The following is a 15,047-nucleotide window of genomic DNA, read 5'->3' as shown; positions in this document are numbered from 1 at the left end:
GCCATTCATTCTGACCTTTGGGAAAGTTTCACAACCATGTGAACAGGAGTGCTGGCAAGTCACAGATTTTAATTAGAAAAATAAATAAAACATACAGAACAATATCCATGAGAAATGGACAAATCTAAAGTTTCACATTTTGTCAAATAAATTAAATTTATTTATTTATTACATTTTTACAAATAAATTAAATTATTATAATGTACAGTGTTTACCACATTAAACCACTACTGCTTTAATCCCCAGCATTTTGTGATTGATGTTAATTAGTGCCATTAAAGGGGTGAGCACTGCCTTTTTTAAAAAATTATTTTTCTCTAACTCTCTCTCACTTAGATTCCAGTTGTGAACATATAATGTTTTGACGTACAACTTAATATTTTCCTGCACTGGTTGAACATATTTCTTCCACACTTTAACTGTTAAATATCCAGATCTAATAAAACAAAGAGCTCCTTTTTTGCATGAAAATGGTGCTGTTAGGAGCTGTTAGATATAGTAATAGTCTACACAAATACCACTGCAGACTTTGCAGTGGCCAACTAGGCATGTATATAAGAAAAAATAAATCATCATAATTCTGTTATAAGCAAGATTTCCATTACATGAGAGTAGATGTTGAACTTCATGCTGATTTGAACTCAGCTTTCGCCAAGATAAGCACCAACTAAGACGTAACTTTGCAGTAAACTAGTGTGATCCATCTGCATCTCCATCCATTTGTGTTGTTTTCCATCTGATGATGTAGATATCCTTCTGTCTGGTGTTGATTGCTGAAGTGTAATGCTGGCTCCAGGGATCAGCTTATTTTGCTCCCCCAGCGCATCAACACATGAAACGGCTGCGATGCTGGCTCCGGGGATCAACCCAGTGCGGTCCCCCCATTATGACAGTCATCTGGATTGAGCTAAGTAGAGTACATCTCTGGGTTCTTCAAGTGGGCACCTTCCATCCTCTGTGTTTCGTTGACTAGCCCATGACACCTCAAGAGGGCTCAACAGTGATCCTGGCGTCCCAGCATCACCCCCTCCATCCCCCACTCAGCTCAGCTCAGCTCAACTTACTTACCTGTATATCAGCATTGCTTTCTTTCTATTGTGCTTGACATCCCCATCCAGAATCTTTCCGTCTCAACCACAGCCAGTTGCTGCTCCTTTCTGCTTTCTTCACTGTGCATGTGAGGCGTGTGAGTACAAATGGATTTTCCAGACAGTGATTTACGTGTAACAATTAAAATTTTATTTAATATTACACGAAAAAAAAAAGAAAAATAATAAAGAAGGATGTGAGGGAGGGAGTGCGGGAGTAATCAAAAATAAAGGAACGGAAGCCTCTTAGTCCTCTTCGCGTTCTGCTTAAATCCAGAAATAAAACAAAAAGGAATAAAAACAGAAAAGAACCAAGTTAGTAAGGCCTCCGTTCGTGACACAGTCCAAACTCCCAAGTACTTCCCTCCAGCCTTTTTTTCCCCGCCTCTATTCCTTAGGACCAACCCCGAACACAGTAGCACGTTCCCTTTAGTATGCAAACCCCGCCCCGGTAGTCAGTGGATCACCAATCCCAAACTGACAGGTATCCTTAATTTCACTTGACTCCAGTGGCTGGAATTTACATATTCGTACTTCCGCCCCTCACCAAGGTGCTGCCCCTCAAAAAGATAACTTTTGTCATGGTCACAAGACCTTGGTAAGGGAAGTCCTGAGTTGGTTTGATGCCTTCTACTGTTGGGAGGCTGAATTGCAGACCGAAACCCCTTTGACTCATCACATATCCCACCCCTCAGAGTGGAGCCGAAGGAACACTCGGAAACCTCTAACCCCTCCTTTTCCCCTCCCTCCCGGGAAAAAAAATCAGCGTTTTGATGTAACTTACCTGCACGATGCCTTATTTGAAAGGCGAAGGGTTGGAGCGCCAGGTACCACCGCGTAATCCTAGCGTTTGAATCCTTCATTGTGTCTAACCACTTTAAAGGGGTGTGATCTGTGATGAGTACAAAGGGTCGTCCCAGAAGATAGTATTTTAAGGACTCCACTGCCCATTTTACTGTCAGGCATTCTTTCTCTACCACAGAGTACCTTTGTTCTCTCGGCAGTAACTTCCGACTAATATATAATATCGGGTCTTCTATACCATTTTTTTCCTGGGACAGAACCGCCCCCAGACCAGTCTGTGATGCATCGGTCTGAAGGATGAACTCTCGGCTGAAATCCGGGCTTACTAATGCTGGGGCCTGACTCAAATTAGTTTTAATAGATTCAAAGGCTGTCTGACTCTGCACTCCACTTAATTTTATTTGGAGCGTTCTTTTTAGTGAGATCAGTGAGAGGGGCGGCTATAGTGGAAAAGTGTGGAATAAAGCGGCGGTAATAACCAGCCAATCCCAACAATGATCTCACCTGGGTTTTTGTGGTAGGTACCGGTGAATCCAACAAAGCCTGGACTTTTGAAACCAACGGTTTCACTCTACCCTTACCCATTATGAAACCTAAATATTTTGTTTCTTCTTTTCCAATAGCGCACTTTGCCATGTTCGCTGTGAGTCCCGCCTTCCTCAGAGACTGTAGGACGGCTTTTAATCTACTCAAATGTTCTTTCCAGGAAGAACTGTATATGACTACATCATCGATATATGCAGCTGCATACTCTCGATGAGGTTGTAATACCCTGTCCATCAGTCTCTGGAAAGTTGCAGGAGCTCCATGAAGTCCGAACGGCATAGTACAAAATTGAAAAAGACCATCTGGGGTTGAGAATGCCGTTTTCTCACGAGAGGCTTTTGCTAATGGAATTTGCCAGTATCCTTTCGTCAGATCCAGAGTTGAAATAAACCGAGCTCGCCCCAGCCTGTCTAAGAGTTCATCTACCCGAGGCATGGGATATGCATCAAACTTAGAGATAGCATTCACCCTCCTAAAGTCTATACATAATAGTAGTGATCCATCTGGTTTGTCTATTGGTACAATTGGGCTACACCACTCACTTCGGGAAGGTTCAATTATCCCAAGTTTCAACATACACTCCACCTCCCTCCGGACAGAATCTCTCCGACTTTCTGGAATGCGATACGGTCTCTGTCTAACTCTCAGACCTGGCGGAGTGATAATAGCATGTTCAATCAAATGCGTTCTTCCGGGCACATTAGAAAACACATCACCAAACATTTTGATTAAATTGCTTACCTCTTTGCGTTGATCAGGAGTTAATTGTTCCCCCATCGGAACCCCAGCTGCTGATACCTGCTCAATTGAGGGTCCATAGTCCTCTCCCTCCTGTTCGGGAGATATAAAATGGACCTCCCGTTCTTTCCACGGTTTGAGGAGATTAACATGATAAATTTGATTTTCCTTCCGACGCCCAGGCTGTCGGATCTCATAATTAACTTTTCCAATTGCTCGAATGACCTCAAAGGGACCCTGCCATTTAGCAAACAACTTAGATTCTGATGAGGGAAGCAACAACAACACTTTGTCTCCAGGTCGAAAGTTCCTAATTCTTGCATTTTTATTGTAGCTTTGCTGCTGCTTCTGCTGTGCCACTTTGAGATTGTCATGTGCCAATCGACCGACTAATTCTAAGCGATCGCGTAGCTGTAATACATATTTCACTATATTTTTAGAGTCTTTTGACTGTTCTTCCCAGCCTTCTCTTATGAGATCCAAGATACCCCGCGGCTGCCGACCGTACAAGAGCTCAAACGGAGAGAACCCCGTTGAGGATTGTGGTACCTCACGAACTGCAAAGAGCAAGTAGGGAAGCAGTTTAGCCCAATTACGTTTCTCCTGATCTACAAAGCGGCGCAACATACTTTTTAAAGTCTGATTAAATCGTTCAACAAGCCCATCCGTTTGAGGATGAAAAACTGAGGTTCGAATTGAACGGATTTTCAGTAATTTGTATAATTGCTGAATACAGCCAGACATAAAATTAGTGCCCTGATCAGTGAGAATTTCTTTCGGGATTCCCACCCTAGAAAATATTTTAACCAATTCATTTGCTACTACTTCTGCACTCATAGAGCGTAAGGGAACAGCTTCTGGATATCGTGTTGCGTAGTCCACTACTACCAAAATATACCGATATCCTGACTCTGCTCCCTCCAGAGGGCCTACTAAATCTACACCAATCCTCTCAAACGGTACTCCAATAATTGGCAGTGAGACCAGAGGTGCGGGGCGAACTAACTTAGGGGCAGCTAATTGACATTCCGGACACTCAGATACATACTTCCGCACAAGACCATAAACCCCAGGCCAAAAAAACCGGGCCAGAATTCGTTCCTGAGTCTTTTCAGTTCCTAAATGACCTGAAAATGGAATGTCATGCGCCAATCTCATGACTTCTGACTGAAAAGGCCTAGGAACCAATAACTGTTTTACGAGCTGTCCCGTCCCGGGAGCCCGGGTTATTCTATATAATAAGTGCCCAGATACAGAAAAATGCGGAAATACCACTGGTTGTCCTTCCTGCATATCCTTCCCCTCAACATATCTAACCTGTTTCCAAGCATACTGTAATGTGGGATCATTTTGTTGTTCATAGCCCAGGTCAATATCTCGGTCCCAATGATTAGGTACGCTGAGAGGAGTGTCTTTTATTATGTGACCTTCCACATCAGTAACCTCGCAGCCCCGGTCACACTGAACACCTACTCCTTTACCCTGCCGTTTACAAGATTGGTTTACCTTTGAGTCAGACCCCTCCCCTTGTCGTCTCAGAGTTCCCTCATATTTTTCCACCCTGCGCTCTCTCTTTGTTTTTCTCGGGCGGATTTTAGGGTTAAACAGGTCGGATTGTAACGGGAAAATCTCGCCAATTGTTTTCTCCCGTTGCTTAGATTGTCCCCTGGTAGAAACTAAGACCATTTCCCGACCTAAAATACGATCAAAAAACGGCCAGTCTCTTCCCAGGAGAACAGGGTATGGTAAACATTGCGCTACAGCCACTTTAACGTAAGCTGAGTAACCATCAACAGTAAGTCTAACTTTAGTGGTGGGATAAACCCGAGTTTCTCCATGGATACATGAGATAGCCACTTTACCCTGTGGCTCCCAGGTTACCCCCTCCAAAAGAGCTTGTCGAATCAATGTTTGTGCACACCCAGAGTCTGCAAATGCATTAGTACTCTTATCCCCGACCTGTACTCTTAATTGATAAGGGCCCTCCCAACATTCCCCAGTGTTCTTACCTGTTACTGCCGACCAGGATCTTCTTGCCAGGTCTACCTCCATCATCGGACAATCCCTGGCTATATGTCCGGGCTCATTGCATCGGTAACAAACTGGGGTAGAAGGCACCAACGGGGTTTGCTTGTCCTGTGAGTCGGTGACCGACAGGTTAGGGGGGTTTTCTCTCGCCCAAGATGGGGCTAACCTCGACCTCCATGGTCTGAAGGTCTGGTTACCTCCTCTGGGCTTCACTGATGGGTTGGTCCTGGTTAGTTTAGGCGCAGGAGTGGGGTCAGAGGCGGCGCCTTCCTTCGCATCCTCATAAGCCTCCGCCAGGATGATGGCCTTCTCGAGAGTGGTAGGTTGATTCCTTTTAACCCACTCCCGATTTCCTGGCGGTAGTATGGAGGTGAACTGCTCTATAGCGATCTTCTGCACCAGTTCTTGGGGTGTGTGTTCTTCCGGTTGCAGCCACCGGGTGCACTGATCCAGGAGATACTGTCCCGCAACCCGGGGCCGCACCCCCTTGGACAGCTGGTATTCCCGGAAACGGCGCCGGTATGTTTCTTCCGTGATCCCGAGGCGTGAGAGAATGGCTTCTTTTACTTTTATATAATCCGCGGCCTCCGAGGCCATCAAGGCTCTATACGCTGCTTGCGCTTGTCCTGTCAAACAGGGTGCCAATTTCATGGCCCAGTGTTCCTTGGGCCACCCTGCTGCTTCTGCCACTCTCTCAAAGGTGACCAAGAACGCCTCAGGATCATCTTCCGGAGTCATCTTCTGTAGCTTTGGTTGTGAAGAAAACATCCGGGCAACCGCTGTTTCCGCCGCTGGTGTCGAGATTTTCTCTACCAGCTGACCAAAGAACTGGGCGAGCTGTTCCTGGCGCCGTGCTTCCCTCTCCTCTTGCTTCTCCTCCTGCTCCCTAAACATCGCCAAAACTGTAGCTGGATCCATCTCCCACAATGACACCACGTGTGAGGCGTGTGAGTACAAATGGATTTTCCAGACAGTGATTTACGTGTAACAATTAAAATTTTATTTAATATTACACGGAAAAAAAAAAGAAAAATAATAAAGAAGGATGTGAGGGAGGGAGTGCGGGAGTAATCAAAAATAAAGGAACGGAAGCCTCTTAGTCCTCTTCGCGTTCTGCTTAAATCCAGAAATAAAACAAAAAGGAATAAAAACAGAAAAGAACCAAGTTAGTAAGGCCTCCGTTCGTGACACAGTCCAAACTCCCAAGTACTTCCCTCCAGCCTTTTTTTCCCCGCCTCTATTCCTTAGGACCAACCCTGAACACAGTAGCACGTTCCCTTTAGTATGCAAACCCCGCCCCGGTAGTCAGTGGATCACCAATCCCAAACTGACAGGTATCCTTAATTTCACTTGACTCCAGTGGCTGGAATTTACATACTCGTACTTCCGCCCCTCACCAAGGTGCCGCCCCTCAAAAAGATGACTTTTGTCATGGTCACAAGACCTTGGTAAGGGAAATCCCGAGTTGGCTTGATGCCTTCTACTGTTGGGAGGCTGAATTGCAGACCGAAAAACCCCTTTGACTCATCACAGTGCAACACAACTCTTGGCCACTATACCCGACGTCTCTGAGAAACCGGGTTGTAGAGTGTGCTTGTAGAGTGTAGAGTGTGCCACAAATCCTCGACAACCCACCTCCACTGGGTAAACTCGGACTCTAGTTGAGCATACCGAAGTTTCTTCCTCTTATACGCCTCATCCACAGCATCTTCCCATGGCACTGTTAACTATACCAGATGAACAAGGCGTGCTGATCCAGACCACAAGACATTGTCTGGTTGAAGGTTACTGGTGGCAATCTCAGGTGGAAAAATAAGCCTTTGACCAACATCTGCCAGCATCTTCCAATCTCTAGCAGCTTCCAGTTGTCCTGAGCGAGGCTTGATTTTAACACCTTTTCTTGGTGGTTGTTCTCCTGGACAGAGGAATATTGTCTTTTTTGTGCAATGCTTTGATGGAACTGGTGGCAACTTATTGGTCAGGTTACGCTTGCCTTCCAATGCTAAGCACACTATCTCAGCACCTGGTCGTGACACCAAGTAAACTGTCCTTGGCTAAGACCCGCCTTACATCCTGTCAAAATGTGCCTTAATGTTACAGGTAATGAACACAAAGGACATGAGGGATCCTCAGGGGTTTAGGTTCTGTGGTGATGGGAGAACATCATATGCTGATCTCATGAGGAAACTGATCCTGTTCTGTTCCCTTGTCCATAGGTCTTGACAGCCGATCTTGCGTTGTTCCACACTCTCCTATCTCATCCATTCTCCCTGCTTGGCCTGGGAAATGGCCTTTACATACCTGATCCATTCCTCCTTAGTAACATATAATCTGCCACAGCTGTGAATACAAAATTAGAGGTACCAGTACATGTATCTTGAAAAAATAGATCACGTTGGCTTCAGCAACAGATTTGCAGCATATGTACACATAGGCAAACAGGATCAACTACATTATTATTATTAATTAGTCATTTTGCAAAACAACTTGGGGGTGAACTATGCATCAACAGCTGCTGCTGCAGTCAATTACAATAGGACCTTGGTTTTACATCTCTTTCAAAGGACAGAGCACAAAGAGGTTAAGTGAGTTGCTCAGGGTCACACACAGCCCCTTTCTTTGCAACTGGAACACCAAGCCTCCATGCTGTATCCCATTTCTTCACAAATAAACATATTCCTTAATACTGTATAGACATGTAAGTGTGACATACATGTGCACTGTACATACAATAAATATGGGGGTTTGCAATAGTGACAGATAAGACTGGGTATCTTTACAATAAAAATAGAGTTATGCTGATAGTAGAGCTATTATTCCTGAAAACATTCACTTGATCCTGTCCTTTTTATATTGAATTTACAGTGCCATGCCAGTGGATAATTGAGGAGGGGCTATGCTAATATTTTGCATTACAATTAATAAAACTTGCATTGCATAAATAAAGGGTGTTTACAGTGGAGGACCACAAACTAAGCCTTGCTGATTGAGCTACATGGGGAGGTCTGCTTGCTGTTGAGATTTCTAATTTCAGCAATAGTCTGGAGGTGTGTATATCTTGACTATATGCTGCATTTGTAATTTATATTTATAAATTTACCACATAAACAGAAAAGCTGTTATGAGATTATTCAAGAGAAGTCTGGAAAGAATTCAGCTTTAAAGGGGACGTTTTACTGTGTTTCTTCATTCATAAGAGAGCTATTTAATGTTCAGACAGGCACTGAATGTTAAATTTAGACACTAACAAAATAAATAAATAAATAGTTCCAGGAGTATGAAAGCTAGGGCTGCACCGAAAACGTGGGTATGGAATTCTAACAGCCTCAAACAAGTCCTTTGGAGCTTGCAAAAAGAAAACTGATAATGTGTGTAAAGGTATAAAGTACTGGGTTTACTTTATTTTGTGCATGTGTGTATAGGCTTCTTTTAGTTGTACATTCTCACTGGCATGTGAGAATTTCCAACACGATTATAGTTCACGGTGTGAGCTGGGGTGTAAAGATAGGGCAGAAGAAGCAGAAAGGAGTGGTTAGAAAGGACCAGACTTAGGATAGAGGTGTGGGCTGAAGCCCTGACTAGTTGCAGACCGGCAGGCCCGGACTTGGAAATTAGGATATAAAGTGATTGCTGACTGAGGGCAACGATGCCGAAAACATCCCAGGGGCAAAGGACCGAGTGACCGAAAACTCATACAAGGGCTGTGACTCAAGGAGCCGCCCCGTGGGAGGAATTCAGTCCTGGTAGACCAGGTGAGAGAGTGAGAGAGAGAGAGAGAGAGACCAATATCTGAGACTTCTGTAAAGGGATGGGCGTTAACCCCTGATTGGTGGAGACTTCATGCTTCCTGGGACCTGAAATAAGGACAAAGCATGGAGGTTAGTATGGGACTCGAGCACTGAGAACGGCCACATCCCAAAAGAAAGGCGGAATATAGAACAGAATCTCGAGGTGAGGTAAGATAAGAACAGGAGCTGCGAAAGGACAGAGTATGGCCTGAGTCCGCTCTGACTCACATGGTGAGAACCTCCCTAAAGGTAAGGGAGGTGGATGCCTAGCCCTGAGGTCGGGGAAGTGAGACTCACTTGCCACCCAAAGGATGAACACCGTAAGACAAAAAGACAGCAAATGCCGACACATAACATAGACACAAGATCAGATAGACAAACGAGACAAACAGAGGGATGGTTAGTGATTTAGTAGTGACTGTGTGTATCTGCTGGTCAGTGGAGAGGAAAAAACCCCTTGAGGCTGATTAGGGGAAAACCTATGGTGGCCCTGGCAGACAGGAAGCCCCCGACTCCGTGCATACTAGCAATTTTAAAATGGGCTGTAACTATATCAGAGGAGGATGAATGACTGTAAGAATCCACCGCAGAAGAGGACCAGTGCCCCATATTTTTGATCGGGCTGTGATTGATGATGACCCTCGCTGCCCCTATACGGAATGTAGGGGGCTGGGGTGGAGTCGAGGAGGGAGGCCTGCTCTGGAGGCGAGGGTGGAGTCGAGAAGGGAGGCCTGCTCTGGAGGCGATGGTAGAGTCGAGAGGGGGGCCTGCTCTGGAGGCGAGGGTGGAGAGGTAGGTTGAGAACCAGTGAGCGAGGGGAATCAATGAACAGAGGGTCTGGGGGGGGTCCTGTTGGGGAGATACCTTGACATTGAAAAGAAAGGGCAGCTAGGGGACTTGATACTTGACGGCTGAATGAACTGACCACGCTGAAATTGATCCATCTTGGAGGTACGCAGCCAAATTGTGAATTAAGCATCTGAAATAGAAGAAAAGATCACAGAAATGAATACCTGCTGCGGGGAAACTAGTAGCAGAAGAAACTGTGAATTCAGAGCTTCTGAGACGGAAGAAGGTTGAGAGGCAATTGATCTCCATAGCTGGATTCTTGTAGGGGGAGAAGCGGCCTTTCCTTAGAGTAGAAATGAGAAAATGGAGAATGTCATTTTGATATAGACAGGTGGGAAAGTGAGGCAGGGGGGAAGCTCTTAAGAAACCCACAGAGGGTCAGGTGAACTGCTGGTATGGAGAGAATGGAAGGAGATGGAGAGAATCCGTACTGTGGACAGTGAAAGCCAGGATCCGGTTTTGATTGAAGGAATAGGATGAATCCAATTCTGGGCACAGAAGGTTGAAAACACTGACTAGGCTATAGAATAGGAAGCTCTTGAAGAAGGAGCGAGAGCTGCAGACATGTAATGCTGAGTAGATTGAAGGAGGTTACTGAGAGTAGGATTTAGTCGAATAGGAGCTGGAGAAGCTGGCGAGTCTGGAGGGGGGTTAGGGACGCAGATGGGACCAGCTGACGGAACTTGGATACCGAAAGTAGAGGCAGAAGGAGAGCTGGAACTGTGGGCTGAGGTGGCAGCTGGAGCTGAACGAACATATGAATCGACTGCTTGGCAAGCTCAGCACTCTGCGCCCCATTCTGGAAACAAGGGCAGAAATAGGAGATGCCAACCATCCTATGTGTTAATACAGGATCGATCAGCGGTTTGCTACTATCATGTCTGCTTGGAATGGAAAAGGTGAACTCGCATTCAGAGATTTGGGTTTCACAACTCCAGTCATTCTCCTAATAGTGGAACTCCTTAACTCATAATCAAGACAGATTTCCAGTCTTGTACCACATCTCACACCAAGTGTTAATGCTGTAATATTTGAGAGGATGAGCGGACATATGACTAGATTGCTGAGGAAGTCAAGCACCCCATATTTTGATTAGATGGGGATTAGCGTTTGCCTTGATTGCGGAAATTTTGTCACGAGCTGCGTATTGGAGGACAGTTGGAAGAGAGTTGGAAGCTCTGGAGAAGTGCACTTGCACATTTAAACAGTAAACTAAAGCAACTTTCGCATGCTGCAAAAGATCTAAAGAGAGAGCAGAGATCTGCTGTAGTGAGGAGCAATTAACAGTAGAGGCGGGATCTGCTGAACAGTGCAGAGATCTGAAGAAGTAATCGATGGAGTGCTGTCAGTAGTGTGCAGTGGCCTGCTGTAGAGAGCAGAGATCTGCTGAAGCTGTGATCTGTAATAGTGAACAGTGAACTGCCATCGGTAGAGTGTGGTGGCCTGCTGTAGAGAGCAGAGATCTGCTGAATGCGGTGGATATTGTTCTTTGAGAGTTAAGGCAGTTTTAGATGGAGCCAGAGATGGGGCTGCCTTTGGGCAGAGATGAAGAATGCAGAGATCTGAGGCCGCTGCAGAACCTTAGAGGATGAATAATGCATTGCTCTGAGGCTGCTGCAAAACCTGATGATTTGATCAGGAGCAGTCTATAAGTGTATTGTCTCTTGGGGGTAGGAGGACACAGACTGAAACGTTAATAATCGTAGGACATGGTTCCGTATTGGACTGGCGGCTCACGTTGATGAAATGATGACTTTGAAAGTTGAATAAAGTGCCTTGATGAAGTGGTCGGTTTGGAGGAGCGGAGCCAGATGAGGAAGCACGAATCTGGGAATAGGTTGCAGGAATGGATGTCTGATGCATTGAAGCTGGAAGTTAATGTGACGGTAGATTCTGACCATCTCAGAAAGCCAATAAGGGCGTTGCTTCATGACCAGGTCCTCGAAGGGGGGGGACAGAAATTACATATATCATTTTATATATATATATATATATATATATATATATATATATATATATATATATATATATATATATATATATATATATATATATATATAGGTTGATATAGGTAGGCAAAAGGTTGAGGCAGGAGGGGAACTCCTGAAAATCCCTCAGAATGACAACAAACTGCAGGAATGGATAGAAAAGTTGGAAGGTGTGAGATTTGCAGCATTAGCAAACCGGCTTAAAATGCTGTGTATAGAAATGGTGGTGTTATACTGCCAGCTAGAGGTTATGATTAGAATTAAACCATTGACTTGAGTGAAGCAGGGTAGAATATATTTGATTATTGTGATTAAAATCCTTGTCTATGCAGAACAACATTTGCATATTCTTTTTAGAGTTGAATAATAAATATATTCGATACATGTTTTTGGACAGTTAGTCACGTATATGAATAAGTTAATGCAGTATTTAGATGTCACAATTCACCGCACCTCACCGGTTGTGAAAGCACAGCAACAGGAAGTCAGCAGATTGTAGCAGATGTAGCTGCCTGGTCACCATGGCAACTTACAGACAGACTGTACAGACCTTACAGTAAAAATAACAGTGTCTAAAATACAGTGGAACATCCCCTTTAAAGCTGAATTCAGTAATAAACGGACTGCCGCTGTTTTTCTCATCCATTGGCTTGTCGTCTACACGATATGGTTGTGCAGCTTGTTGAAAGATCCAAAGTGATCTTAAAATGATAACTCAGGGCAGCCAAGTTTGAAAGCCGTCTTGGGAGAAAGATGTAATTGTGGACCCTTCTTCATTCCTGAGAGAGCTATGTTTATTTAATAATCGGACAGGCAACCCACTGTAGGAAAAATAATCAGGAGTATGAAAACCATGTGTATTCCTTTTGTGTTTGTTTCACTGCACAGGTTATCAAACTGTATCAGACTTCTAAGATAGATAGTAACAAGATAGTAACTCCTGAAAAAACGACGTTGTGGGGACGTCCCCACTTTGTAAAACACATTTTTAAGAACTAAATATGCCTTAAAAAAAATTAAATTAAAAAAAAAAGTGCCAAATATTTAGTTTGTTGTCGACTTTCACCCTGTGTGGAGTTTTGTCTGACTGAAGTTAGAAATAGTAAATAAAAATATAGTGAGAGTCAATGAGAAGTCCCCACAAATATAGGAATGCAAACGTGTGTGTGTGTGTGTTATGTGGTTGTAATAGTCCACTGTCCACTGGAGAGAATGCATTTCTGAAAAGATAACTTTTTTTTTTTTGCTGTACAGTTCCAGACATTTTGAACTGAATACCAGTTTGGGATATGGATAACAGATTCATTATTATTTATAATAGGATGTCATTATCCATCACACAGTCATATTTTAACCAGATATGTTAAAGAATGTAGCCAACAAACTTAGTTTGCCATTAAAGTCTGACAGTGGATCTTCTACATGGATTTAATTAAAATGTGAAATACGTGATGTTTTATGTTACTACACTTTTAATAAAAACAAATAAATAAACAAAAAAAAAACAATTTTACCAATCTATTGAGCTTGTTTCCAAAAAGACATCTTATTATTATTTTGACAAAAAATTGAAAACTGGTATGTTTGAGTACTTGACCTTGCTTTAAATCCAGGAATCCAGCTTGAAAATGTCTATCTCTCTCCCTTATAAACTGGGTCATCCCTTGTTGCTTCTGCAGAGTTTACAAAACATTCTAAATGATATTCACATCTAACCCAAGCTGTGAACAACAGCATTAACTATGTAAATAAAATATTTCTTACTCATTGTCATGCTGTTTTAAAATTCACAAATCGGAAAATCAGCAACGGTTAATGAAGGCTCTTGTTGAAATTGCTAAAAATAGTAACGTAGCAGCCCAATGACAAAAGTACTGTATTGTCAATCTGGAAATGCTATAGGGTTCCTAGATGACTAAAGCGTGGGTGCCTGTTTTATGAGATACAAATCTGATCTGTAAACTGACTGAAAGCTTAGTAATGAGTTTAAAAGAGTATAATATGAGGACAGGAATGCAGAGTATGTAAAGAAAACATTCATCCGAACTTTCAGCAGTTGTCCCCAGTAAAAGGTCGGATTTTAAGTATCAAAAAGGACAAAGTGAATAATGTATAAGAAAATGCAGAACATGACCTTTGCAGATGTTAAAGGTCACATTCTCCTTTACAGCGATAAAGCAGTCGAGCATAGGTTGAACTTTGAGTTCTTATTATTTAAACCTTTTTTTTTTTTGTATTAATAAGTAATTGGCAAAAGCCATGCCATTTTGAATTTGAGTTCTTCAAGGCTGACATGCAGATTTCTGAGTGCATTCATGTGCTGCTGATTTAAAATTTTAACAAATTACATACAGTAGAAGTTTTCTGTACAGTATGAAAGAATTATAAAAGCGAAGAAGCAGAATGATAATGTTGTAAGATAACTATTTCTGCCATTGATAAGTGGTACTACTAATTCCATAATACAACCCTGATAAATAACTGTACCAAGTGTTTTAAAAACCTTTTAAATATGATCTTTCTTTACAGTGTCAGACCATCCAGTGCTAAAGGAAGCCGACATTCGCGTTGTTGGAAGATTGGTTGCTACATCTATCAGAGAGAGGAAAGAGAGAATGGCATTGCCCCGTGGTGTTTCTGACAGTACAATTAAAAAGGAAGCCCCCTGAACTTTTACAGAGCGTCCCATTCAAGACTTCACTAACTTAACCCTGGGTCAGACCATGGACCATTGCATGGATAGTTCCTAAGTAGAGAAAGAAACAAAAGAAGAAAATAAGCATGTATACAGGTTTAATTTCTCCCAAAAAATGCAACCCTATTGCCGAGGCTGCCTTTTTAAAAATGTTTCCATAGTAAAAGCATAGGAAAGTGTAATAAAGAAAATATTACTGGTATAGTTTTTTTTTCATATGATCACTGTTCCTGGGACAAGCTTGGAAACTGGATGCTGAGCTCTTTTCAAAAACAATGTATTATATAACATTATATTCCTTCCTATTAACACACCTTCTCCCCTGCAACTGACAATTGCAGGCCACAAGATTTAGTTGCAGTCAAAAGAGTTAAGCACCAGGTTAGCCAGAAAGCTCCCAAAACAATCAGTAGTTTAAATATGTTGCATTTATGTGGTATTTCTTTATCAATATCTTTGTATCTTACCAGTTTCTTCATTTGTGATATCCACAAGTGAATTTTATTTGTAGACTTTGTTTCTC

At 43.0% G+C, this 15,047-nt stretch overlaps 1 protein-coding gene across 1 annotated transcript in view; it reads left to right on the top strand.

Annotated features, from left to right (window-relative positions):
• The window catches only part of LOC121323117 (IQ domain-containing protein M-like), a 47,884-nt gene extending 33,056 nt beyond the window's left edge, over nucleotides 1-14,828 (top strand). The window contains exon 6 of the mRNA XM_041263952.1: nucleotides 14,359-14,828. Coding sequence (XP_041119886.1) covers nucleotides 14,359-14,498 — 140 coding nt within the window. The 3' untranslated portion in view covers nucleotides 14,499-14,828. The remainder of the gene's footprint in view (nucleotides 1-14,358) is intronic.
• The last annotated feature ends 219 nt before the right edge of the window (nucleotides 14,829-15,047 follow it).

The sequence above is a fragment of the Polyodon spathula genome, chromosome 1, assembly GCF_017654505.1.
Source record: "Polyodon spathula isolate WHYD16114869_AA chromosome 1, ASM1765450v1, whole genome shotgun sequence".
NCBI lineage: Eukaryota > Metazoa > Chordata > Actinopteri > Acipenseriformes > Polyodontidae > Polyodon > Polyodon spathula.
The sequence above is the reverse complement of the archived record's forward strand: the minus strand, read 5'-3'. Positions and strand labels throughout refer to the sequence as shown.